Source organism: Pyricularia pennisetigena (assembly GCF_004337985.1).
Source record: "Pyricularia pennisetigena strain Br36 chromosome 4 map unlocalized Pyricularia_pennisetigena_Br36_Scf_6, whole genome shotgun sequence".
Classification (NCBI taxonomy): Eukaryota; Fungi; Ascomycota; class Sordariomycetes; order Magnaporthales; family Pyriculariaceae; genus Pyricularia; species Pyricularia pennisetigena.
This window is the reverse complement of record NW_021940918.1, coordinates 2505460-2532001: the sequence shown is the minus strand read 5'-3', so window position 1 is coordinate 2532001 and position 26542 is coordinate 2505460. Positions and strand designations below refer to the sequence as shown.

At 51.3% G+C, this 26542-nt stretch overlaps 11 protein-coding genes across 11 annotated transcripts; 5 read left to right on the top strand and 6 right to left on the bottom strand.

Moving 5' to 3' along the window:
- Positions 1-43: 43 nt before the first annotated feature.
- On the top strand, positions 44-1339 carry PpBr36_06348 (uncharacterized protein; the record flags this gene model as incomplete). The annotated part of the gene is made up of 3 exons (XM_029893493.1): positions 44-267; positions 454-1182; positions 1258-1339. The coding sequence occupies 3 exons, from the start codon at positions 44-46 to the stop codon at positions 1337-1339; spliced, it is 1035 nt and encodes a 344-aa protein (XP_029745758.1).
- Positions 1340-1982: 643 nt separating this feature from the next.
- On the bottom strand, positions 1983-3074 carry PpBr36_06347 (uncharacterized protein; the record flags this gene model as incomplete). The annotated part of the gene is made up of 2 exons (XM_029893492.1): positions 1983-2912; positions 3012-3074. The coding sequence occupies 2 exons, from the start codon at positions 3072-3074 to the stop codon at positions 1983-1985; spliced, it is 993 nt and encodes a 330-aa protein (XP_029745753.1).
- A 709-nt stretch (positions 3075-3783) lies between these two features.
- On the top strand, positions 3784-4616 carry PpBr36_06346 (uncharacterized protein; the record flags this gene model as incomplete). The annotated part of the gene is made up of 2 exons (XM_029893491.1): positions 3784-4074; positions 4149-4616. 2 exons carry the CDS (start codon positions 3784-3786, stop codon positions 4614-4616), a joined length of 759 nt encoding a protein of 252 aa, XP_029745754.1.
- A 991-nt stretch (positions 4617-5607) lies between these two features.
- On the bottom strand, positions 5608-7722 carry PpBr36_06345 (uncharacterized protein; the record flags this gene model as incomplete). The annotated part of the gene is made up of 6 exons (XM_029893490.1): positions 5608-6141; positions 6206-6363; positions 6447-6782; positions 6839-7062; positions 7126-7609; positions 7686-7722. The coding sequence occupies 6 exons, from the start codon at positions 7720-7722 to the stop codon at positions 5608-5610; spliced, it is 1773 nt and encodes a 590-aa protein (XP_029745755.1).
- Positions 7723-8256: 534 nt separating this feature from the next.
- Positions 8257-9105, bottom strand: PpBr36_06344 (uncharacterized protein; the record flags this gene model as incomplete). The annotated part of the gene is made up of 1 exon (XM_029893489.1): positions 8257-9105. One exon carries the CDS (start codon positions 9103-9105, stop codon positions 8257-8259), a length of 849 nt encoding a protein of 282 aa, XP_029745756.1.
- A 1382-nt stretch (positions 9106-10487) lies between these two features.
- PpBr36_06343 (uncharacterized protein) lies at positions 10488-14885 on the top strand (the record flags this gene model as incomplete). The annotated part of the gene is made up of 1 exon (XM_029893488.1): positions 10488-14885. The coding sequence occupies one exon, from the start codon at positions 10488-10490 to the stop codon at positions 14883-14885; it is 4398 nt and encodes a 1465-aa protein (XP_029745749.1).
- A 520-nt stretch (positions 14886-15405) lies between these two features.
- PpBr36_06342 (uncharacterized protein) lies at positions 15406-16752 on the bottom strand (the record flags this gene model as incomplete). Its single annotated transcript, XM_029893487.1, has 2 exons — positions 15406-16495; positions 16571-16752. 2 exons carry the CDS (start codon positions 16750-16752, stop codon positions 15406-15408), a joined length of 1272 nt encoding a protein of 423 aa, XP_029745750.1.
- A 567-nt stretch (positions 16753-17319) lies between these two features.
- Positions 17320-19080, top strand: PpBr36_06341 (uncharacterized protein; the record flags this gene model as incomplete). The annotated part of the gene is made up of 7 exons (XM_029893486.1): positions 17320-17333; positions 17395-17680; positions 17767-18125; positions 18197-18322; positions 18379-18482; positions 18555-18620; positions 18707-19080. 7 exons carry the CDS (start codon positions 17320-17322, stop codon positions 19078-19080), a joined length of 1329 nt encoding a protein of 442 aa, XP_029745751.1.
- Positions 19081-19965: 885 nt separating this feature from the next.
- PpBr36_06340 (uncharacterized protein) lies at positions 19966-21679 on the bottom strand (the record flags this gene model as incomplete). Its single annotated transcript, XM_029893485.1, has 3 exons — positions 19966-21062; positions 21118-21481; positions 21572-21679. 3 exons carry the CDS (start codon positions 21677-21679, stop codon positions 19966-19968), a joined length of 1569 nt encoding a protein of 522 aa, XP_029745752.1.
- An 820-nt stretch (positions 21680-22499) lies between these two features.
- PpBr36_06339 (uncharacterized protein) lies at positions 22500-22940 on the top strand (the record flags this gene model as incomplete). The annotated part of the gene is made up of 1 exon (XM_029893484.1): positions 22500-22940. A coding segment is annotated over one exon (441 nt), but the record flags the coding sequence as incomplete, so codon positions are not given.
- A 1711-nt stretch (positions 22941-24651) lies between these two features.
- Positions 24652-26214, bottom strand: PpBr36_06338 (uncharacterized protein; the record flags this gene model as incomplete). Its single annotated transcript, XM_029893483.1, has 3 exons — positions 24652-25629; positions 25707-25918; positions 25989-26214. Coding segments are annotated over 3 exons (1416 nt in total), but the record flags the coding sequence as incomplete, so codon positions are not given.
- Positions 26215-26542: the final 328 nt, after the last annotated feature.

The window sequence follows — 26542 nt, the reverse complement described above, 5'->3', positions numbered from 1 at the left end:
AGTTGGCTGCCCCCTGAGCAGATAACTGCTGGGCGAGAACGTGATGGCCACGCCACCATCTCCGGCTCCGGCCTCGGCTTCGGACTTGGCCCGAACGACTTCAGCCCTTCGTCCAACACCAAAGCCAGCGCAAAAGAAGGTCGATGCCATCAAGTATCCCTTCTGGTTTGGTGGCAGTGCTTCCAGTTTGGCAGCATGTGTAACACATCCGTTAGATTTAGGTGAGCTCCTTGAAAGGACTCCGGCGATGCAGCGTTGGGACATACGGTCCACTGGATGTTATTTTTGTTCTTTTACAATTTCTTGCTAACCCGACAATCCGAGGTAGTCAAGGCAAGTGAACATTGTCTATGATGGAAGCTTGGCGATGCCACGTGTGACGTGATTCGTTGAACAGCGTTTCGCACACTAGTCGCATGAAACCGGGCTACCGGTCGACGTTTACTAATACAGCATATCAACCTCGCAGGTTCGCCTGCAGACGCGAACGGGTGATATGCCAAAGAGCATGAGCGGCACTATCGTTCATGTCGCGCGCCACAATGGAGTGACTGGTCTCTACGCAGGCCTGTCTGCGTCCCTTCTGCGCCAGCTAACCTATTCGACAACGCGATTTGGCGTCTATGAAGAGGTAAAAACACGACTGACGGAACGGAACGGTGGCCGACAGCCTTCTTTCCCGACTCTGGTTGCAATCTCGGCCGCCTCGGGATTCCTTGGCGGCATTTCTGGAAATGCAGCAGATGTCCTGAACGTCAGGATGCAACACGACGCTGCGCTGCCGGTGGAGCAACGAAGGAATTACAATCATGCCCTAGACGGCATGATCAGGATGCTGAGAGAAGAAGGCGGTATTACGAGCTGGTTTCGGGGCGTACTGCCCAACAGTCTTCGGGCGGCAGCAATGACGGCGTCACAGCTAGCATCGTATGACACGTTTAAAAAGCTACTGATCAACCACACGCCGTTGACAGATAACCTGTCTACTCACTTCACCGCTAGCTTTCTGGCCGGAGTGACGGCAGCCACAGTCACAAGCCCTGTTGATGTCATCAAGACACGCGTCATGTCGGCCACCAGCGCTACGTCCAGCATACCAAAGCTTGTGATGGAAATTTATGCCGCAGAGGGAATGGGCTGGATGTTCAAGGGCTGGGTACCCAGCTTTCTACGTCTTGGACCGTAAGTAACCGTGACCTATATATCGACTGGTTCTGGGCAAGTAATTGACAAGAGCGACTGTTTCCGAAACTCCAGGCAGACGATCTGCACCTTTCTTTTCTTGGAGGCCCACCGGAAGATGTACCGCAAGGCCAAATCAATCGAGGAACCATTATGATATAGCTTGGAGAACTCTCATTGAAGAAGGCGAAGAAGGGGAGCTAAGAGCACTCGTATGCTATTTCTAGATCCGGAATCTGTTAGAGTATAGATGCAGATTGTCGCGCTAGCTTACCCGGGCGGTTTGATGGTGCTAATGCAGCAATTATAGACAGCGTGGCATTTGATGGGGTTGGAATCTGCATATGGGTCAGACTATTGCTTGGTCATTTACTTTGGTCTTTTGTTACCCACGATAGAACAGTCAGCAAATAGAGCATACACATTGAAACCAGTGAAAGCAAAGGCTGTAATCGTCATACCCGGGAAAGAGTTTGTCAGTGCGCCATGAACCGAGATTATGACATCAAAGGGCCTAATATGCCTAATAAAAAATAATAAAAAATAAAAATAAAAACACCATTTTGTAACCTTACACCGGCCAGATTTTGGGACAGTGATGAAGAAATATTATATCCATATACGCCAAAACGCCCCGAGCAGGGAAAGGCTCCATGTAGAGGTTCTGTCCTCTAAACTTGACCCAAGTCCCCTACGAATATCAAGTGACCAGACAACACGTTGTGTCGACTACGAAAGGAACGCAGTCGCATGAAGAGCTACAGATTCAATATGTGAGTCCGGTGAGGAATCTGTTTACTCTAGTGTCCATAGGATGTTGAGCCACCACCATATGGGTCATTTCCATAAGCTGTCTGGTCCCCGTGAGCACCGCCGTACACTGTGTTGTAGCCACCCCAGTCGCCCCCTGCGCCACCGCCCATGTCGTAGTCCGCATCGCCGCCCATTCCCTTGGACTCGTCGGTCTTTTCAATCAGCATGACAAGGTTTGCCAGCTTCTCCTGCAGAACCCTGAGGCCCTCCTGTACTATAACGTCGGGGTCGAGACTGCCACAGGTCTCCACGTCAAAGTAGAAGCGATTCGGAACAGCATCGTAGTCAAAGGGCTCTCCTTCCTGTGGCGGGGGCTCACGGATCGCATTCTCGCTCAAAGGCCACTCCTCCTTGGCGTTACTCTCATACCAGAGATCCAAATGCCTCAGCTTGTTGTGAGGATCGTACTCGAAGCCCACGGCCGTGGCCGGACACCATTTAGCATGCTCCTTGGCGATTCCCTTCTTGGCTACGCAGCGAATATGCACCTCTTGATTTCTTCGGAGCTTGAACAAGATGACACCGAGTCCATCCGGATCAGTGATGACGGGGGTTCCGACCGATTGGTTAACCCGCCGGCCGTCAACTACCATGTCGCGCGCATACACCTTCATAACGTAGTTGGGGTCCTCGCTTTCGCATTTTGCGTGAATGGTGATGATGACGGAACAGTTTTCACAGTACTGCTCGCAGTCGCAGTCACGGGCGTAGACGAGTTCGCTGGCGCCGCGGGCGGAGAGGGGGACGAGACCGAGACGATGGGCTATAAACTCGTCGGCCAAGACGCTCGTGTTCTCTTTAATCTCGCAGTTGTCTATTGCTATAGTTGGGATCTCGGCAAGCATGACGCGTCGGATGGAGTTTGCTAGTGACAAATCGACATTGCTGAGCTCGAAGTTTACATGCACAGAATCGGCCTACATGTATACCAAGAGTACGTTGTCAGAATTCAAAGTCAGGACCAACCGAAACGGTTGTTAGAAACGTGATGCAGAGGCTGATAGAACTCGACGCACATGAAATATCTTGACGACGGCACCAAGCTCGTCGGTGTTTTCATAACCGGTGCTGTAGTCCATGGTAGCGGCGACAGTGAAAAACGATGATTATATCTGTGCTAGCGATTTAATCGATCGTGGTGAGGGCTCGCCTCATACGCGACCTCTGTCTGGTAGAACAGAGTAGACCGAGCGAGTCTACAAAACCCGTCCCGAAGTTTTCGCGAATGGACTGCGTCCTGGAAATGGGGGTGGCGGCAAGTTGAGTTGGAGAGATGGCGATTTATGCGATTGAAGAATAAGACGGAATTTTTGGGGTCGTCGCGCTTCTGTACTGCGTAGCTTCAAAGTCAAGGTCGCGGCGGAATAAGGTATGGTGGCATGCAGCCTCACACACGCCCCGGTGTGTGGTCGAATGCTGGAACCAGGTGCATTTGCGAAAAGATTACGTACAGCAAGGGTCTTTCGTAGGGGTTGAAAATATAAACTGGGCATTAGCTCACAGATACAACCAGACCTGCAAGGTTGTAGGTGGTTGGACGTGGGCCGAACTTTGCCCGTGGTAAGAAAAAAAAAAAAAAAAAACCACTGCGCATTCTTCACCCTGCATTAACTCTTCCATCCCAAAGCTTTCCACCAGAGCACACGATCATCATCTCTTTTTCACGCAGAGCGCCGATTAATCCAAACAGCTTAGTACTCGCAGAGAACGGCATTGTTATTTTTCTTTCAAGGGATACACATAATCATACATATCATACATATACACACACACACACGCACGTCTAAAATGTTAAGACAAGCAGTCGCAACTCCCTCGCGGATCGCCCGCTCAGCTCTCCGAGCTGTGGGCCAACAAAGATTACCCAGCTCGGCTCCTAGCTTCAGGCAAATTCCTCTCTCAGCTGTCTCCAGACCTGTCAGGACTACCTCTATCAGGTGGTACAGCGCGGAACCCGAATCCAAGGATGCCGCCAAGGACGCCGCAAAGGACGGAGAGGCTGCCGCAGCAGACGCTTCCCCAGAGGCGGCGCTGAAGAAGGAACTGGAGGCAAAGAACAAGGAGGTGCTCGAGTGGAAGGTGAGTTGCCAAAATTCCACAAGTATCCCGGGCTATCGAACACATTGGCTAACTCCAGGTTTCCCCCCAAATAGGACAGGTACTTGCGATCTGTTGCCGACTTCAGGAACCTTCAGGATAGGCAAGCCCGTGAAATGAAGGCTGCCCGGGACTTTGCAATTCAAAAGTTTGCTCGTGACTTGGTTGACAGCGTCGACAATCTGGAGCGCGCCCTTGCCATGGTCCCGGCCGACAAGATCAAGGCCGCCAGCGAAGCAGCCAAGGACTCGGAGACTAAGCCCGAGTTCCTGCAAGATCTCGTCAACCTGTATGAGGGCCTGAAGATGACCGAGAGCATCTTGGTTTCGACTGTGGCCAAGCATGGCTTGGAGCGTTTCAACCCCAACGGCGAGAAATTCAACCCTAACGAGCACGAGGCCACCTTCATGACGCCCCAACCCGACAAGGAGGACAACACTGTTTTCTTTACCCAACAGACCGGCTTCAAGCTCAACGGTCGTGTCATAAGGCCTGCCAAGGTTGGCGTCGTCAAGAACTCATAAGCGGCAGATTTTCGAATCACCTTGAACCACTTTGCTTCCACCTAAGCTCTCTCGACAGCCCACCGAGGGCCCTGGTCCGACCCCGTGGCGCGGCCAAATGTGAAAATCAACTGTATCATTACCCACCTTCGACTCGAACTGATCACTCGCTGTACTGTAATTGGAAAAAGGAGAAGATCCCAGAGTTTGGCATTAGTGGACCAAACATGTATAATGCTCCCCTCACGATAAATCAACAACACACTGTCATAAACACAAAAAAAAAAACCCAAGTATGGCTCGGCACGGTCGCAAAGGAAGAGGATTGTCATCAAGTATGGGAGGGCACATTTGCTTACAATGTTTCTCAATGTATATAAGACTACATCCTGTTCATATCACAGGCAGGCTTTCACCCACTGTGTGGACGCTGCAATCTTGTCCTTCAGGTTTTTCTCAGTTGCTCGAAAAGCAATATTTCCCGATCCATCTCTGTGGCAAATCTTCAATAGTCGAGGATTACATTGCATGATCGAGAGTCGAAAGCCAGATTCGTCCTCGTCAGACGGAAACAATCTCCGACATAATAAACAGCTTCGGCAGACACCACAAAGATCCGTACATCTGAGGTACAAGACTGGTCAGGCTCTAAAGGAGCAAGTCACCACAGCAGATGAACAAAGATCCTCTGGTGAGCGGAAGAGTTTTTCTTTTTTTTTTCTTTTTTTTTTTTTTTTCTTGACATACATCAACTTTTGAGAATGAGATAAATAGTGGGGAGAAAAGAAAGAAAGAAAGAAAGACGGAAAGGAAGAAAGAGAGCTGGAGCTGGGCAAAGTATTTCGAGCCGTTCTTTCGACCCATGCTTCCTGCAGTCGGACACTTAGCTACAGAGAACAGGGTGCCGAAAATATCTGCCAAAATAGGTACCATTTGAAATGACGATGAAGGGCAAAGAGCACCATCGGCAGCAGCGCAAAACGGATCACCAAGAGCAAGATAACTTGAGATCTCACTGCCACTGCCACTGCGAAGAATCTTGCCCAGCAGGCGTTCCAGCGTCCCACTGGTCTTGATCGGCCCAGGGAGCTGTGCCCCGAGCAGCCACCGCCCGCAGCCGCTCCTCAACTTGTCCGACCTGCAAGCGCAGCAGTGCGTTCTCGCGGCGGGCGGCGGCAATGGCCTCACGGCGGCAGTTGTGCTGCCACAGGTTCTCGCGCAGGCGCGCGGCCATGTGCCGTAGGATGCGCGCACGCCTCTGCGCCGAGACTGGCGAGTAGCAGGTTTCGGTCTCGCTGACGGCGGGACTGCCGCTGCTGCTGCCGCTACCGTCTCCGACCGATCTGGGCTGCAGCGATGCGAGGTCGAGCTCAAGGGATCGGAGACGCTGTCGCTGAACTTCATTTTGCTGCTCCAGCTGGGCTTCTTGCTGCTCTGAGAGGGCGAGGTGTTCTTCCAAGGTACTAATGGCCTCCTTGTACTTGGCAGCAGTTATGTCGTCAAAGATGGGCCCGCGGTGGGTGTTGAGGACTTGATCGATCTCATCCTTGAATAACGCAAGATTAGTTCAGATAATCGTAAGTCCCCCATTTTTTCGTGTGACGGCTTACATCAGAGAAAATTTCGCCGGCCACCGGCGAGACATCTGCTACTCCAAAGTTTGGAATAAAACCAAGACTGGCATCTCGACATGCCTGTCCAGCTACTGGATCCATACGGTCGAACTCGCCGTGAGGAAAACAGTGGTACATCATCTCCGGAGTCACAGCTGTTTATTTTCGCCAGGTCAGCATAAATTATCCAGTATCCGGTACTGCTGTCGCTGATAGCAATAAGACTGAAAGAACTCACGACGAGACTCCCAGAGTATTGACGGGTTCGGGGGGACCTTGTAGTGCGGAGACATGCGCTCGCCATCTTCCTGGTCGTATTGCTCTTCATATGCGTGGAAAGACCTGGAACCTGGGTTGTCGTCTGGACAGCCCCTCTCCGGCATTTGAAGAGGCGTCGAGGGCCGCATACGAACGGGCTGCTCTGGCTCTCTGGAACGCGATTCCTGGTGCAATATGTCTGTATCCCAAAGCTGTGCACCTTCGGACCACGCTAGAAAGGTTTCCGGAGAGATCATCGACGAAGGCAGATCAACCTTGCAGCTCATATCGTTTCGGGTTTCGTACTTGCTTGCTTCTGAGGAAGTCAGAAAGGCAACAGTAGAGCTTCAAATGGGTAGAAGATGGTCTTACCAGCAGGAGGGAGCTTGTATCTAGATGTGTCGATAGGACCGCACTTCCATGGATCTTGGACGACTTCCGCCTTCATCTCGCGGCTTTTTGCTTCGATGAATGGCTGGTGTAGCACTGCTCTCTTCTCAGGGGAGCGGCGGATGTTGCAGGTTATGGTGCGGTCAGAGAGGTTGGAGTAGCGATCATCAGCATCGTCTGGGGGAGTGATGATGGTAGTGTGAAATCTGTATTTGATATTCAGCAAAGGCTTTTCATAAACAGTCTGGGGAGAGCACTTGGAGACTCACGAAGAGCTGAAGTTATGCACAAAGCCAGAAAATCCTGATGATGAAGCAAGCGTGGAGTCACTGCTGGAGGAAGCTTCAGATCCGTCGAATGAGAACAAACCCGCGTCTGCCTGCATCTGGCTCAATAGAGGATCCTTGCGGCTGACAGGCTGAGGTCCACGCAAGATGTTGTAGGCCGACATCATCCCCTCAGTAAGCTCGAGCTTGTCGCCACGCGAGTTCCGAAGCAAGGTGCGAGGGCAGGGCACATCCGTGAGTTGCGGGGCTTTCAACGGTTTAGATGCTACCCGGTAGTTATCCTGACAGCGTTCTATTTTTGTAGGCTCAGGTTGTATCTCGAGCTGCTTTTGAGCAGCGATATTGACTGTTGGAACCTCCGGCATGCCCTGTGTCCATAGCTGATTATCATTGCCATAAAATGAACGGACACGCATATTCTCGTAACAACTGGCAGCCCGGCGATGGGAGAGTGCCGGGCGCCGTGCTGATATCACCGAATGTCAGAAGTTGCAAAGGTTTTGAGGGCTAGGATAAGGCGGCAAGCCTCTTTTATAACTTACCAATATCTGTCGCAGCCTTTGACATATTCAAGGTCATCAAAGAAGGCAGCGGGAAACAATGTGAAACGACTGAACCATGTGAGATAGACTTGCAATAGGAAGACAAACAAGGAAACCGACGGTAAATCAAGACAGGAAACAAAACAAAGATAAAGGAGCGGATTGGCTTTGAAAGTTCCAAAGTGAGGTGCAAGATTGAACGCAACGCAGTTCGCCTGATCAGGAAATCTCAGGAGATGGACTGAAGAAAGTAGCGCATGATGGATGGTTGGTGGTAGTATTCAAGTTTCTCAGCTTTATCACATGGAAAAGATGGGTAGATTGTTTGGGTAATGGGCTAGTTGTGATGAGTCTGCTTGCCCTGGAGGGACGACCTTCACAGAGAAAAAAAAAAAAAAAAAAAAAAAAAAAAAAAAAACGCCGAAGGTGGTCAATGACAAACATTGTTGAATACCTGGTTTCAAATTCCTCTCACTAAGAACTCAACGACAAATCACATCGCTTATAACGAACGCCATCGAAATAGAACACTACCAAAAAAATACACGTTCTTCATCTGACTGAAAACAATTCACGGCCCAAACACCAAAGCCCGCACTTCAATACTCTCCCGACCCTCGGCCTCAGGTCTGGTCCTCGGATCCTCAAAGGCAGTATGAGCCACCCGACCCCCTTGTACGCGCGATTCCGGTTTCAGGCTTTCACTATCGAAGCACTCAATCAAGAATCGCTCGTCTCCCTTCATGCCACTGAGATAGTACCAGCGTTGACCTTTGTTGTATTTTATTCCGGCTGTCTCGCCCGTGTACCCATTCGGGTAGCGATGCTCGACAGGAACGACGTCCCGATCCTCGAGTGTGGAGGAGGACGCCATAGCCAGCGGGGAAGCCTCAACCGGGTGCTTGTTGAGCGGACGCCAGACATTGACAATGCGGTAACGTCCCTTGAGAAGCTCGTCGGCTATCTCAGGCTGATGGCGGTGTACGCGCAGGGCCGCTGACTTTGCCGTTTGGTCGATGTGCACCTGCAACACAGGGGCACGCTCGGCAGTGGGCGACGACCGACGGACTGTGTGGTCGAAGATCACCACTCGGTTGCTGCCGGGGATCTGCTCCAGGAGGAGCTTCTCGACCTCAGGGTAGTACTTCTCCTTGATTGACTCGTCGTCCACGAAGTCTACCTCGCGGGACGGAGGTAGACCCTGAACAACTGCGAAAGCGTCCCGATCTAGATTGAACTCAGCCTCGCGGCCGCGGATGTCCTCGATGTCGACATGATGTGCGGCAACGCCATAGTTGTTACTACCGGGGCTGCCCCTTGGCAGACCGAGGTTGTTGTAAGGTATTGAACCATCCGCTGGTGGCTCAAAGAAGTTCAGCTTGGCGGTAACAGGGCCGCGGGGAACCTGAGTGATGGCCATGTCAATATCGATGTCGTGACAGGGTTCTTTGGCTAATGGTCACAAGTTTGAATGATTTTTTTTTTGGAATGCCGATTTGCCAAAGATACTTCGTGTTGTTGTTGTATGTTTTACAATAGTAATTGAAGATGAGAGGGTTCTCTTGGTGGATAGTCAAGCTCAGTGCCAATATAGTGGTGGGAGGAGCCCAACATCTTTTATATACTTTACCTGGCCCTGAAGTACTACCAATTGGACAGTTACACAAGCAAACCAAATTGCCTACACTGCCACTCCTACGACGCCTCGCATGTTTTGAAATCACGAAAGTCTATGCTGATAGGTCGTAGATGTCGCCATGCTAACACATGGCAACCACTTCCGGCGCCGATTACCAAGCATGTGCGTTCGGCTGCTTAGTTTGGCCTGAGTGTGGAGTGCTAGACCTGTCTGGTTCATGTGGCGCATCCGTACCGTGAAAGTAGGGGTCGGGTTTGATGGTAAGCAGCATTGCTAATGTCGGCTTATTTCAAAGAAATCCAGACGTACGTCACGGAAGATGCCGAGCACGTCATCGCCACTAGGCGTCAAATATCGGGTGATTTTTCTGGATGTTTGGAGTACCTGTCCCGTTTTATAAATCAAGCTTTCCAGTTAGTTGAGTATCTCGATTACCTCAGTATTGCGACGTTTACTCTTTTGTTCGGGTAAGAGCATAAAGACCGACTGGACAAATGAATGGAATGATGCATGCGGGGGAAAGATTTGGGGTTGATCATTAATAATTCATCATCATCGACGGAGATTTTTTGAGAATTTGCTTTCATCCACTCTCCACGAATGAGGGAAGCGTGGGGGAATGTTGGGCTAGGCACACTTACCAATAAAAGAGCCCGATAATTTACTGCAAGAAAGGTTATACTGTCGCACGAGGAGCAAAAAGTTCAATTGGATTGTAACTCCTTGTTATGTCATCCACCAAGAGATACAGCTACCTAACTTTGCTTCCTTACTTACATAAGCAGCAACCGGGTGATCAAAAGCCCCTAAATCGCAAAAAAAAAAAAAAAAAAAAAAAGAGAAAAAGAAAACACGTGAGCATGCGAGTCGCACTCACGTGAACGCCCTAGCAACGCAAGCCAAACTTATGGGGGTAAATGTAAACAAAGCTCCGACGCGTGCTTTCTCTGCCATGGCATTTTCCCACACGCTCAATCGCTTTCGTCCGTGAGACAAGCAAGCATCCACCCCGGAAAAAAAAGTCCCTTGCGCAAAAGCACGGTACCGACAGGGCGGGCACTATAGCTACGACAGCCCATACCACATACCCATACTACGACCGCTAACTTCGCATTGCATTGATCGCATTGATCATACGTATCATTTATGATCCACCAACGAAGATGTCATCCACCGCCGGCTTGGACATCATGTCCTCTCCAGATCCTCTCGGTGACCCCATTACGAGCTCCATGTCGCGCGTGACACGCAGCATGGCTCGCAGTCAGACATCAACACAGAGGTCACAACGGCAGGGCTCTATTCTGGCCAGCTCACCCAGAAAACAGACCTTTGAGCTCGACGTGGGTAACGAGCGATCACCACAAAGGATACTCGTAACCGTCGAGGCTGAGGACTCAGCCGCCCGCAAAACCCATGTTAATCGCCGATTGTTCCCGCCACAAAAGCAAGCCACGCCGCGATCTTCTGCTCGCCGAAAGGTGCGCACGACCACGACGACAGTTCCGCTGAGAGGGCTCACCGACGATGAGGGGCCTGGAGGTTCAGAGACACCACGGAGGAGAGGAAGACCTCGGAAGTCAGGTACACCTATGCCCTCGAAGACAGGGACGCCAATGCCCTCGACCAGGAAAAGGGCCGGCAGTCCGCTGGAAAGCACGCCCCGGAGGAACCGCAGGTCGGTGTCCATCACGGCAGACTCGGCATCAGAAATGGGTGACGAAGCGGAGGACAACCAGGAGACACCGAGGCCTAGGTCCAGAAGGTCACCTGTAAAGAGATCGAAAACGCCGGCCAGAAAGACGACAGCAGCACAAAAGGCAGACGCTCAAGACACTGGAACTGCGAAGAGGAGAGGAAGACCTAGACGACAAGCCTTGGTCCCAGCCGAGATGGAGGAGATGGCCGAGCAAGATACCTTGACGGAGAGCATACCAAATGTGATCCCGGCTGGAAATGACGAGACGAGAGAACAAGGCGCAAACGATACGTTGCTGTCGACAATCAACGTATCCACTGACGGGTCTGTTGCCGGTGATGATGCGGATGAAGAAGACATGTGGCTTGCGAACCTCTCTGAATCTCGCTCAGGACCAGCACCTAAGATGGAACAAAGCATGGCTGACAATGCCGGTCCACCAAGTACTTTGGGTGGTGAACAGGAGGAAAGGTTGCACTTGACCTCGGATGCTCCCATCTCGGTAGCCACCGATGGAGACGACGACGGTGACTTGATAGATTTTGGTGCCGCAGACAGAAGTGATACCGAGTCGCTGGCCACAGAGAGCGTTGCACAGACAGAGACGGACCGTGACACGATTGCTCAAGGAGAGGATTTCAGCATGATCATGATGGACTCGATCGTATCCTTCCGCGAGTCCCGGCAATACCGCGAGGAAAGCCTGCCCGAGATGGGAGAGGCCACAAGCTTCATTGTTGATAGAGCGCTGGAATCCATCCGCCATGGGCAGCCTGATGACGAGCGCATGCAGTTACAGGCTGACCAGGCAACCTGTCAGCAATATGACCTCACGACGAATGCCGCAAATGAGGCTGAAGAGGTAGCCGACTTGCCACAAATACCAGCGGAATCTACCCCTATAATCACCAACCGACCTCCAGGAGCGATTGACAGCCGGTACAAGACTATATCGAAGAGCCCTAGGCGTGGCAAGACTCCCACTCCTCTCAGCAGGCAGCTGGCCCTCAAGTCTCTACGACAAGACGAGTCACTAAATGAGACGCCTTTGGCTTCACGGGCAGCCAAGGCTGACGCTGCTCAAGAAGAATCGATACTGTATGATGACTCCTTTTCGGAAATCCCAGATGCCGTGCTGGAGGCAGCAACACCCCGTCCCCCAAGAAAGTACGTCGAGGACGAAGCAGGGACACAAGAGGAGCCTTCTCATGATGTCGAAGAGATACTCAGTGACGGGGCACTTGAGGATCACGGAAACGATGTGGAGGAAGCTGCAGATCCATCTCGAGACAATTCGGCGGAACCAGCAGCCGCTGCAGCTGCACAGGGCCCCCTTTCAGATACTGGCAGTATGCTTTTGACGCCGGAAGAGACCCCGTCGCCGACAAATGATGAGGCTTGTGCCGAGGAAGCTGTCGATGAGCCCATTACTTCTGACGTCGCAGAGGAAGATTTGCGCTCATCTCCCCCTCTTCTCCGACTTGCTATGAGCACTTCGGGCACAAGCAGTGGGCGACACATGAGGCACAATTCAACTGAGACACCAATCGACCCATCTCTACCAGAGGTGCCATCTGCACCGCCGGTAGCTGTGGCGGCCGCTGATAGACTTGATTTGCCGTCTCTAACGGCCCGCCCTCTGCTTTCGCCAATTGTCAGGGCCGGGAGAGCACTACAAACGGTAACTTCTGATCCACCATCACCCAAGGGTCGGGAGAGCCTCCTTCGAAGTCCTTTCCGGTCCTCCGGCACACGAGACAGTCAGGAACAGCAGCCGTCTAGCAGACAGTCCACAAATATCACTGAGCAAAATGTTTCCGAAGCACCCCAATCGCCACCGACAGCTACTGCTCCGCAACCTCAGTCTACCCAAAGGAGCCAGAGGTCGTGGGCCCAGACTTTCAATCCAATGAAGCAGATAAAGAACATTATGTCGCAGGGTGCACAGATGTTCTCGTCACCAAAATTCACCATGCCCGAAGGCATGGATGATCCTTTTGGTCCAGACCCGGACATGCCAAAACCCGCAGCTTCACGTCTTCAGGCCAATAGTCCAATCACGCAAGAGCAGGAACAAGTCCCGGAGCCGGAGACACACCCTGTGACCGCCGACGATACCTTACAGGAAGACGGAATGGACTGGGAGCCATCTGAAAGCCCCACTGAAGGTGTTGCTCGCAGAGCAAGAAGCGCTTCTGCTTCCAGCGTCTTCACAAATAGAGCCTCCGCTCAAGCTGCGGCTTTTGAAGCAGAGTCCGAAGCGGATGATCCCGATGCCACTGAACCGGAGTTGCACAACTCCGATGCTCAGCCTGCAGCTGCTGAGATGGATGATACTGAGGAAGACGAAGACGAAGATATCTGGGCAATCGAAGCAGAGCGTCCAATTGGCTCACCAAGAAAGGTTCCTCAGGTCCAGGACCCGACCCTGAACCGCTGGGGTAGAGGCAAATCACCGAGTCCATGGACCAGGGCGCAGGACGAACCATCATTTCATGAGACTGATGATTTCTCCCTACTAGCAGTACATGGACGAGATGCATCACAGCTATCGCAATCCAGACAAAACCCGCAATCACTCCATGTCTCAGCTCACGCAGTACCTGCCAGGCGGGTCGATCTGTCTACGTTCTTCTCGTCTCCTGCGGTTGTGCCTGGGATGCAGTTATATGCAGAGGAGGACACGGCCCCAGAAAAGCCCCCGAGCCGCCAACAAGAAGCGAGGGAAGATATCCAACTTTCATCCGTTCGGCAAAAGGCTTTCCAGCCCAACAAGGGTCAGAGCAGGAGTAACTTATTCTCGCCTGCACCATTTCGCCCAGCAAGCCAGGCCCAATCCCATCAAAGCCTCTTTGCTCCTTCGTCTGCGGCGTCGAACAGACAGCAACAGTACGCCCACGTGCCACAGAAGCGTAACTTTGCTCCCTTCCTGAGCAAGCCCAGCGTCAATGTAACCAACTCGCTTTTTGGTACGGCCAACGCTTATGTGCGACCCCAGAGCGCATCCAGTCAAATCTCTGAGGCGGTCGATGAGGAGTCGTACGAGCACGACGAGAACACCCAAGAGCGCAGCATTATCAGAGATGACGACGAGGCAGATGAGTCTAGTTTCATTGCGCCCGTTCTCAAGCCATTGCCTGAACGGACTGCCTCGCCTACCAAGTCCTGTTTACGCTCTCCTCTGAAGCCTAAGACCCCTGGCCCGGTGGTCGAGTTTTCGACCAGCACGCTGTCGCCCCTAGCGCAAGAGGAGGCAAGGGCCCGCAGGCAGCGCGCAGCCTACGGATACGACCACGACGGTGAAGCCGACGTGCAGCCGAAACGCATTTTAACTACTGGGGACAACGGAGATAAAGAAAACATGACCAGCACTTCGCGTCTCACAATGCTCGCCAACAAGGCTATCCCAAAGCTGGCACCCGCCTCATCCTCGCTCCGCCAGCCTCTCACCGCACCAAAGGTGACTTCTTCGTCGGCTCCTTTATCCCGCACCGAGTGGACAAAGGCCCACTGGGTTCAGATGGACTTGCTGCTGCAAGAAAGACGGCGGGGGTCGCTCGACTTCCAGCTCCAACACCGCGGCGTGGGACTTGCGCAGCGTCGTAGGTCGGCTGCGCTTTTGGGCAAGCTTGTATCGGCACAGGGCGAATCAATGGCACTCGAGCAGTGGCACCTCGACGTGGTCGATGCTTTCCGTTCCGAACTGTGCGGAGGCGACGATACCCTCTTTTGTGCTTGGGACGAACACGTGCTCGCGAAGCGGTTGTTTGCTTTGCTCGTCGGCGAAGAACGAAGAAAGCAGAAGAAGGCCCTTGCTGGTGATGGTGCCACCAGAACGTCGGCGTTTGCCGCCCATACATAGTGCAAGTGCATTTTGGTATCCTATTTCTCTCGGTTTTGATATAGCCCATTGGATTACTTTGTTGAGATGTGCATGAAGCTTTTGGCACAAAGCGCTCTCACATAAAATTGTTTGTATAAATCGCGTATCAAGGTCTTCTTGCGGCCTTGGTCAAGTCTCTTTATAGGAGGGGGTTTTGTTCATATGGCATATAGGAAGCGTTGCGCTTGTTGCATTCGAGGTGCTAGCGGATAGTTCTAGCATGTTTACTTTGGGCATTTGGAGTTTAGGCGGTTAAACATGGGAAGGGATATTTGCATATCGGGTCATAAAAGAAAATTTGACAAACAGCGAAGAGAGGGAGAGAGACTACGCATGTGCAAACACTTGCTTTTTGAAAAGACCTCTTGTGATTGATAATTCAGACGTCCCATCATCTAATATTACAGCCAAACATGGCGCCATTGACCATCACTCAACCAACCGGACCCAATATCATGTAGAAAGTCCAAACCGAATTAAAATTCATCTTTAAGCTGTTCTACTCTAGCATCGATGCCTGATTGGTGTACAAGACGTCTACAACACTGCTCAGCTTTTCGATCGTCGCCAGAGCGTGGTCGTAAGCCTCATCACGCTGGGTCTCGTCAAAGATGATGAGGCATCCGGCGCCCTGGTCCAAAACGCCGATGATGACCTTGTCCAGAATCATCTGCGACAGCTTGCGCTCGACTTGCTGCGTGTCGAGACCAACCATCTTGGCGATGTGGTCAATCTCAACGCGCGAGAAGGGCTCAATGACCTTGATTAGATTTTGCTCCAACATGGCGTCGTACAAGCGGCGCAGGTGGGAGCGGACAAAGGCGTCGCCACCAAGCTCGTGACGATAGGCAGCGAGGGACTGTTCGTACTCCTCCAGCGACCTGTTGGCATGGGCGCGCGCAATCGCCTTCATGGCCTCGAGGGACTGACCGGCATACTTGGCCGCCTGCTTGGAAGCCATAAGAGTGTTGACGTCGTCGACCAGGTTGAGCATGATCTTGCACAACAACATGTACTGCAGAGCGGCGGTGGCGTTCTTGGTAGCGTCCTGGGAGTGGTAGCCATCAAGAGCCTCGATGAAGTAGCTGAAAGCGGTGTTGAAGTCTTTGTCCTCGGCGTGCAGCATGCCCGATTGCATGTCGAGGTTGGCCTGCAGCATGGGTGGGGTATAGACGGATGCCGCGCTGGTTCGGGCGCTCGTCAGGGCGGCGCGAGCCTTGGAGATGTTTCCGAGCGCATGGTAGACGCGGGATTCGAGGAGTTGTACCTCAACCAGCATGAGCTTGTCGTCGAGGCGTTTGAGCTCCTTCAGCAATCCGTTGATCAAGGTCAGTGCTTCGTAGTAGGACTGCTTGGCCATATGCAGCGTCACCAGCCTCGTCTCGAGGTTCTGCCGCAAGAATGTCCGTCGCTCCGAGGTTGCCCACTCTATACATGACTTGGTCACAGATATCTGGAGGTCGGTTGTGTTGGGGATGCCGTCGAAGAAGTCGAGCAGCTGGCGGACGAGCTTGGCCGTCTTTGCCTTGGCAAATGACGACAGCACTGTCCGGCTCCTTTTGATGAGCTCGACGAGATCGTTTGAGTTTCTTGGCAGGGGTTACAGTCAGCAAGAAGATGTTCTTCAGAGCAAGCTTGTTTTCTATATTGATGTGACTGCTCACTTCTGGTCGCGGTACAGTTCGCCCAGGCTGAGCAATGCCAGTTCGTATTCCTTGACGGCGGCGTCTGAGGTGACTGATGGTGGCTTGGAGACGATCTCCTTGTACAACTCCTCTGCCTTCTTCGGGTCCGATTTTGCGGCTTCTTGCGCCTCGCGCAACCTTTGGGAGTCTCCCGCAGCCATGGTGTCGTAATCTGAGGGCGACGGGAATACGTCGCTAACGGAGTGATGTAGCGCTGTTGTCCGGTGGCAATGGCCCGTCTGATCGATATCGTATCACTCAAGAGGTAGCGATTGACGATGAATTTGCTGTCGATTCAAGTTGTTTTCATGCAGCCGGCACAGCGAGGTCTCGTTTATTTATTGTCACGGCGGAGTGAGATGGGTTGAGATGTCGTTTCGTTGATGTGAACTTTGCTTTGCTAGGAGCTTCCAACGTGCACACACCTAAGCTCCATCAACTGGCTACTATCCAATTTAGGTTGCAGCCGACGTACGAAAGCGCGGGACAAACATGAACAGAGGGCTCCCTGGTCATCTTACATAAGCAAACGGTGGGTTTTCCGATAAGATAGATGGTGGGTCTGGATCTAATCTGCCCTGCAATTCCGCCAATTTTTTCGCGGGGAGCTCTTGCTGCAGACATCGGTTGCGACAGTTGGTCCCGTCTACCTAGGTAGAGTCGGTTAGCTAGGTCACTATCGATCGTCGTGAACTTATCACTTTGTTCAACATAGATCTTTTGCAGAAATGAAGATAAAGGCGTAAGGTTCAACCTCTTCACCTCCCATTCAAGAAGACTTCATACTAAAGCCCCCATTTCAGACTGACCCGCGCCCCTCAGCAGCCTGCGGGCTCTGACGTCGCGAGGAAACCGAAGAATGTCGATCCAGCTCTGCATCCCTTTGAGCGGGCGAGGGAGTACCAAAGGGCCCTCAATGCAGTCAAGATCGAGAGGATGTTTGCCGCGCCTTTTATAGCACAGCTTGGCAAAGGTCATGTCGACTCGGTCTTCTCCATGACAGTGGACCCTGAATCCCTTTCAAGAGTCGCCTCCGGAAGCGCCGATGGTGTTGTCAAGATCTGGGATTTGACAAGTCGAGAGGAAGTGGTAAGCTTGACTGCTTTTGGGGCTCTCTGGGGGAGACATCATCGTGAACATGGAGGACGTAGCTAACCTGGCTGCTTCGAAATCAGTGGCACACGACGGCCCACGAAAACATCGTGAAAGGCATGTGCTTCACAAAGGACCAGAAACTCCTCACTTGCGCTTCCGACAAGACGATCAAGTTCTTCTCACCCGACCAAGATTCCGACTCTGCTCCTCTATCAACCTGGCTTGGAAGCAACGCTTTCACATCTCTGTCTCATCACCGATCCAAGAACTCGTTCGCTGCCGCTTCCAGCGTCATCTCCGTCTATGACCTTGAACGCCACTCCGCCGCGCCCGAAGTTTTGCGCTGGCCCACATCTACAGACACCATCAACTCGGTTGCGTTTAATCAGGTGGAGCAGTCAATACTCGGCTCTTGTGCCTCAGACCGTGGTATCATATTGTAAGCTCATTCGAGTGCCAGCGAAACTCTTGAGTATGAAGAATCCGTTACTGATTATGTGCATGTGACAGATACGACCTGCGAACTTCCATGCCTCTGCATAAGACTATTTTGAATTTTACCTGCAACAAATTCGCATGGAACCCTATGGAGGCTTTCAACTTTGCCGTCGCTAGCGAGGACCACAACATTTATATGTAAGTCTCTAACGAAAATGGTCCAGCCAGCATGAGCTAACAAATTCGCCTGACAGATTTGACATGCGCAAAATTGATCGAGCCCTGAATGTACTGAAAGGTCATGTGGCTGCTGTCATGGATGTACAATTTTCACCCAACGGTGAAGAGCTTGTTTCTGGTGAGTCTCGGCGGTGCAGGACTTCATGACTGACGATTATGTCGTGATACGGCTACTGACTTCAGCCTATAGGTTCGTATGACCGCACTATCAGACTCTGGAAGAGGGACAAGGGACATTCCGCCGACATATATCATAGTAAGTTCAATACGTCTAGCCGATTTTGGTGTAGTTGAAGTATTCATTCGAGGCTTCCTACTAACCACCTTTATTCTTATGCGCAGCGAAACGGATGCAGCGTGTCTTTGCCTCTGCCTGGACTCCGGATAACAAATACGTTCTGAGCGGCTCTGACGATGGTAACGTGCGGCTGTGGCGGGCTCGTGCCTCGCAGCGCGAGGGCATCAAATCTGCACGCCAGCGGCAGGCCGAAGAGTACAACCAAGCAGTGACGGCACGGTACGCTCACATGCCCGAGATCAGGCGAATCAAGAACCACCGCCACGTCCCCAAGGTGATTAAGAAGGCGGGTGAGATCAAGAGCGAGGAGCTCAGGGCTATCAAGAGGCGTGAGGAGAACGAGCGCAAGCACTCGAGCAAGAAATTCGAGAAGCGAAAGGCGGAGAGAGAAAAGATGATCCTGGCCAAGGAAAAGTGAGCTTAATGATCCATTGTCATCTGAGCTCATGTCACGTAACAAAGGGATTTTTTTCTTCGACTGGCGTTGATTTCCGTTTTCTGCATTGCATGGCGTTTTTCTGGTACTGGGGCGCGACATGTTCGCGAGGATAATATAGTTGAGGTCTTTTGTTTATACCCTAAAAAGTCCAAGAACATACTGCGGCTTATGTTTGCTAGGTAGATCATCGTACAGGCGGCCTTGGAACAAGATTGTGTGCACCTGTCACGGAGGCAAGTTCAGGGATCCCTGCTTGTTTCTCGTCATGCCTGTCTACCTGAACGTTTTGGGCAGTTATTCGAAGTAGATCATGCCCGTCAAATAAGAACCATAAAAGAAAAAATATGAAGAAAAAAAAAAAAAAAAAAAAGAAAAAAACAAGCTCAGGCCGCCTCGTTTCTAGTGGATAATAATAGCAACGGAAAGGTAAGCTATGGTATAAGAATGCCACGGCTTTAAGCCCATGAGACGCTCAAACGTGAAACAATCCTTGATGACTTTCTGGGCCTCTGAGATGCCGGACGATCAAATGCAAACAATGTTCTTGCAATCCAATCACATGTTCGCCATGGCTCCGCACAAGATACAATTCACCCCAAAGAAAGAACACCGAAAACACCCCTGGACAAAAACCATCAAGGTTGTAAATGCACATGTTTCTGTGGTATGGTTATAAACAAACATGCGAGTGGAAACAAGAATGATGAATAAGAAGAAAAAGGTAGGGAAAAACGTGTTTCATCCAGCAAACACAGCCAAGAAGAGAATGATATTCCGCCAACTAACCGCCGACTTGTCCAAAAAAAAAAAAAAAAAAAAAAAAAAAAAAAAAAGACAAAAGAAATAGCTTTTAACTTCCAGCCCCTACCCCGGAGAGAGGATATTCCTACCAGGCAGAAACAAGAAGCCGCACGTGATGAGAGCAGAGACAAGGCCACCCAGCACGACGGCTCGCAGGACCAAACGGTCCTGCATGAGATGCAGATCCCTGTTGCGGGTCGCCACGGTCGTAGCAAAGACCCTCCGTAGCAGCGAAGGCCCGCGGCCCTCGTCCCTGAACCACGCCTCGCGCGAGTAGTCGTTTCTGGGGCCCAGGGGCTGCATCCTCTGTTCCCACAGGGGACCGACGCCGCTGACGGTCCGCGCGTTGCCTCCGCTCTTGTCGTGACCACCCGTGATGACCGTGCTGAAGCCAACGAGGGAGGCCGGGCTGCCCACGTTGTAGTCCGCCCGCGCGCTGTGCGTCACGCTGGCGCTGATGCTCACTGTGACGCTGGGCCGGCGGTCTAAGCCAGTGTCGCCGGCCTTGAAACGGTCGTTTTTGGCTGGCCATCCGTACCAAGAATTTTGGTAACTCCGGGATCCAGGGTTTAATGGCGACGAGGTCGCTTTTCCCGTGGTGTCGTGCCTGTCAACAGGTGAAGCTTGCGAATCGCCTTTTTCCAGCTCATCATCTTGCTCGAGTTGCTGCGCTTCCCAAGGACGCTGCTGCCGTAGCCTTTGGAAATGCAGTTCGAGGCACAGGCCCTTTGCCGCTGCCGCAAGCCAGGTGATGCCAGGCCACAGCAGTAGTATCCCGAGGGCACGAAGGGACGTTGGAAGACCCGAAACCACGAGTATGACGTCCACACCCAGGCCCAAAACAATGAGGACTGCAGCCATAGAAAGCGTGAAGTTGATCCGAGGCTTGTTTGCGTTTCTGTACAGACTCCATTTTATGAAGCTCGGGTGGGAAAACTCCCTGAGAATGTTGCTAGACATGGTGAGCGCCGGCAGGAGGACAGTGGGGTGTGTTGTGTATTGCAAGCCTTCAAGTATTGAAGTCCGATCCGCTTCGGATAGTTTTAGCTCCCGTGGCGCGCCTTTGTCAATATAGGTTCTCGCAATCCTAACAAGCTCATCCCTGAACGGTTGTCTTGCGCCTTTGAATTCATTAACATCCCAGACTGCCAGCAAAAGCCCTAATATTGGGCTTATCCGTCAAGAAAATCCAAGTATTCAGTTATTCAAACTTACAGTCAGAGAGCGGAGCTGATGTAACACACTCTTTGTTCTCGCCATGCCCGAAGAAGTCTGTCTTCGAGAAACTCTCGTGAGAAATGGGACCACCTTCTTCTTTTTCCGCTATCCTGTCGAGAATGGCCAGTATATTGGCCATCTTTTCACTGTTTGCTCTCTTGTGCGCAGCCAAAGGACAAGAGCGAAAACGCTCCGCATTTTCCTCGCATTCTGTAGACCACGGGGGTGATGCGGACTTTTGTCTCCTGGAGAGCCTGCTCCATCTTTGAACATAGTCTGAATACCACAGGAAGAATTGCAGGTTCTCTGCGTTGTGTTCAATGTAGATGAGGTAGTCCATGAACTCGCTGAGTGATAGTGGCTATATCGTGTAAGCTGTTAGTCAGGCGTATACCTACTAAGAAGCCTCAAGCCCGTTGTAGGGGTCTAACTTGGGTCACATTTGACCTACTGATTTCGTCTGGTTCTTGACAAGGTCCGAAAAGCTGGGTCCTGGCGGCAAGTCTTTGGAGGCTGGCTCAGCCGCCTTCGCTTGATCGGGCTTCGATGGCTCTGCCATCTTCTACCAGAGCCTGATCGACCAGTCCCTCGAACGATGAGAGAACAATGAGCCCAGTGGGTTTTGTATGAGCAGACTATGTAAATATAAGCTGCGATCATCGATCGCCGAGCAGAGGAATGATTCGATGGGCCATGACGGCACAAACCACTCCGCCCGGATGTTTTCAAGAAAGAGAGAGAGAAATCTTTCCTGGGCGGGAGTCAGGGAGGGATCCCTTGACGTCAGGAATCGGAAACAAAAAAAAGAGATGACAGAGATCGCCAAGACTGCAATCACGATAGTAAACAAGGCAGGTAGATGGAGAGGGGTAGGCTGCACGTGAAACCGGGTGCACCAAGCTTTTCTTTACTCTCAATGCTTGCAGATGGAGATGACGAACTATGAAGTTGGCATGTCAACCTAGGCCAGCAGGAATATCGTTCAAGGACATGTTACTGTATGCGGAAAGCAATTCGTGGCAGAAGTATGTAGGTATCTACGACAGTCGTGTCGTGTCTGGAAGTATGGGAAGTGGCCGCGTGGGGGTCGACTATGTCGGTCGGTATGTATAAGCGGGACTGGTTATGCAGTGCCAGCCTGGTTCTAGCGCTGCCAACTCAACAGCGCGAGATTGAAGGGTGCGATCTTGTGTGGGTTTGCATGCTGTCACTGATGTATTGAGAAGGGTTAAGCTTTGTTTAGCAAGGCATTGTCCAAGGCAGACAGTCAGTGCGTGATCCGTACCAGGGGGGGATGTACCAGTAGGTGCTAACAATATACTGTTGTTTGTGTATTATGATAATATCGCACGTTTGATACACCTTGGAGACTGCACAGAAACACACTGCTACCCAATACCAGCTCAACCGTGGTTCCAGGCTACGCAGCGCTGTGCTTGTTGGGATTCTTGTCCGCCCCCCAGAACCCAGCTGCTAGACGGGGAAATGCTGAGCAAAAAGGGCAAGGTCCCCTGGACGGCAGATCTATTGCTTTGCCCCGGCTGGAGACCATCACGGAGCATTCTAGACATGAGGTGACAGGATGTGTGTCAAGCGCGGGAAGAAAATTGCAAAGTGACATAAAGGAACGGGCAGGGGTTTGTGCGCAAAAATACTATGTAGTCTCTTGCTTCAGACGTCCACATAAAATGAAGGACTGTTTGTCGAGTCGTGGGTTAATATGGAAGCGTTATTTCGTCTTGCCTGACAACTATGATCGAGAGACTCGACCTACGACAATGTGCTTTTTTCCTTATTGCAGCCGTTGCAGATTACAGTAAGATCGACAACGTTGAGAGAACAAGACGTTGGATTTCATCCAATAATAAATGAAGATCAGTTCCGGATTGAGATGAAGGAATGAAGGATCGATCGCCTGAGCTCTCGGTGTGGCTCAAAAATTCCCGCTGAACCCTGGGAAATCAAGGCTTGTTTACCGTGTGCTCCCCACACCTTTTAGCGGGTCGGCGGAGGTTCCACACCGTGCACCCACTTGTCTCGGTAGGGAAGCACGTACCCCCTTCCCCGCCTATAACAGATGAGATATCAAGGCTAATAATACATGCTTTTGTTAGACTCAACGCTTTCTTTTGGTTTTGTGCTGTTTCAGCAAACCCAGATTTCCATTTTAACGGCATGCACCCACTTACTTTAGCTTTGCAAATACGAAATACATACGGAATAGTGCAGTCTGTTGGTTCGTTGTTCCCTCTCATAATCTATACTCTCTTCTGCACCTTCCGCATGCATTATGTATGGTGATTGATGTGGACAAAAGGTTACGTGTAATGCAAGACGAAACCGTGAAAGCTTCTACGCATACTAGGATAATATCCATACATATATACTCTACAGAGCACTCCATATTGGCAATATCCTGCAAATGCGCAGCTTACACGTGTCTGCCTGCTTCGTTCCTGGCACAAAAGGCATTGTCGTTTCAGGACTTGAAGCATGGCCTACCAAATTTTACCGTCTAGGCATCACAAAGTTGGCAGCCCATGCAGGTCTTTGATTGGGTAGCAGCCGGGCTATATTTGCGATTGTGTTAGATGGTCTCCTTTTGGTTCGGTGGATTCCGCGTCAAGACGCCGATTGTGAATTGCCCGATGCCAGTATGTACATGCATGCATTGTACGCATGCTCAGATCGAGATGGACTACAAGAGACAAGACCAGCAGCAGTAGACTATAACTTGACTAAACTTTGGGCTTCACTAGACACCTTGTTTTCGTACAGTATTGTAGTTACATTCAGAACCTCCAATTCCTATCACGACACATGGTTCAAGTGCAAAGCAAAGAATGCAATCAATTCCCTGCAGCGACCGTGCTTTATGGTCCAGATATACCTCAACCCTGGGCTTTCATCTCAACTTATCCCTGATCACGACCAAGGGATCAACAAGATCAACCTTTAGCGGATGAAAATCCGCAGAGTCGATCTGAGCTTACGTATTGACATAGCCCATCATTGTCCGAATAAAGTAGGAATACAACAGGACTAAAACATGTCTGGGAAGTACACCTCAACACCCGCCTATTCGTTCCTGGGACATATGATTTTTAGCAGTACCAAATCGTATTACTATGTAAATTGCAGTAAGCAACTAGACTTGGTGCATGCAAAAACTAGAAATTCCCTAACAAAGTTGTCAGCCACCAAAACCCTGCTGTAACACAATGGATGTTGAGCCTGCGAGCCACACATCCAAACCGCAGTGTCTTAGGAAATGATTAAGTTCCATCAATGTATCTCATGTTAGTCCCATATAGTCTTGCAGTTCCATCCCATTCAATCCAGTGTCGCCATACGCCAATGCCACAATGAAGAATGAATTTTCCATCTCATTACCACACGCAGGTCAATGCGATTCAAGCCAAGAAAAAAAAAAGCGCCAAGACAATCAATGGCAAATAGAACAAATGCAAAATCAGGCACCAGGGCCATCTGACAAAACGCCATCTCAATCCCATGGGATGCCTTTTCTCATTAAGCGAATATGACAAAAGCAAGCATAACGGCGACAAGAGCGTATCCCATGCCCGTGATTTCGCGTTCAGAACTTGCAGAGCCTTTCGCATCCTTGGATCCAGATGGCGTCGGCACCTCGGCACGAGTCCCCGACCCGGAGCTAGTGGGCGTGGTCCTCGGTGCAGGCTGGAAACCGCCAGTAGAGGTATCCCCGACTGCAGGCAGTGCAACGTTTCCGTTCACGAGCCAGCCGCCCGGCGTTGCAGTCGGGCACTCCCTCGTTGAGATCGCCGTGGGTGTATAGTCCGCTCTCATAATGCCTGCGGCCGTCACCTTGGCCCATTGCGTTTTCAGGTTCTCAAAGTCGGGTGCTACTGGGGTCGGCTGGCCCTTGCGTACAAAGCCACCCTTGACACTGTCGTTGACAATCATTGGATCCGCGCGGGGACCGTAGCTGATAAGGCCGTAGTGATTTGCTTCCTCGATCCATTCATATATCAAAGAGCCGCTCCAGTCGTTGATCATGTCAGGGCCAAAGATGGCTGCCTGGTCTTCAAAGAGGCGCGGACCCGGGACATTGCATCCAGTCTCGGAAAAAAAGATAGGTACAGGGAAGTTCTTGGCCTGTTCCTGCAAACCGACGTATCCCGACGTGTTGTAGTTGGCGACATCACACCAAGAGTATGAATTGAGAGCAAAAAAATCCACGTTTTGCGACTCGTCGCCGCCGCATGTGAGATAGTTTTGTAGCATAGGCCTCAGCTCCGCGATGTCGGCCGCAGAATAGCCTACAGGGAACTTGCGATATCCTTTCGAGTCACGATAAGCCTTCATGTCCCTGGCAGCAGCCTTGATGAACGGTGCGGCTTGGGAGTGGCCGCTAGTCGAGATAATTTCGTTGCCGACGAAGAAGCCTAGCGAGTTGTCAAACCTCGCGAAGGCATCCATGACTGCGGAGTATGCATCATGCATCGTCTGGGTCCAGCGAAGTTCATTCTAATCGACCTTGCCAGTAAGTCTTTCGGCTTGCTCTCTCGAGGGACGAGCAACAAACAAACGAGAATTTCACTCACAGGTAGGATGTAAGTATCAAAAGTGTCCAAGTCGATGAGGGTGTAAATACCTACGCTGGCAAACTCAGCCATGCAGCCAGTGTGATCCGCGAGAGGGTCAACATGATAAACACGGATTACGTTGGCGCCAAGTGTTGCCATCAGTTGCGCGTCCCTGCGACACTGTTCTGTATCAACCAAGGGGTCGTCCTCGACTAGCTGATAAGCAATGCCTATGGAAAATGAGTCAGCCAATGTGTATCACCATGTCATATATCACACGGGAGCCCGAGAACAGCCAACCTTTCATGATGAACTGTTTGCCCTCGCTCGTGAAGAATTTGTTGCCATACGCAGTGATGGTCGGCAGAGCACCAGCAGTTGTTGCCCAGCCGGCCAGCACTGCGGCACCCAGGAAGCCCTTCATCCTATTCAGAGATTTCGACGTTGCCTCTCGACGTGCGAGTAGCTGCTCAGAGACAATGTACAAGCCGCTGTAAGACAATGACTCAATGACCAAGAATGTATGCTTGTTACATGAGAACAAAAGCCTCTAAGACAAGTCCCTAACCAAAAATAATGCCCAAGAAAGACTCGAGAGTGGAAAAGACTTGGGTGCGGATTGATCGTCCAAGAAACCGATGCGGAAAACTTGACCAACGAGTAGTTGCAGAATTTCTAGCGAAATATGTGGGCAAAAATGTCTAGAGGTTTGCACGACTCTCCAGATATAGTTCCAAATTAGATTTGGTGAGCGCAGAGTGCTGAGATAAAGGAAGCAGTAACGACAGTCTTGTTGCAGGTATGACGACCTGCTGGCAGGACCAACAACTCGTTGGGTTGGATAGGTAGCTTCG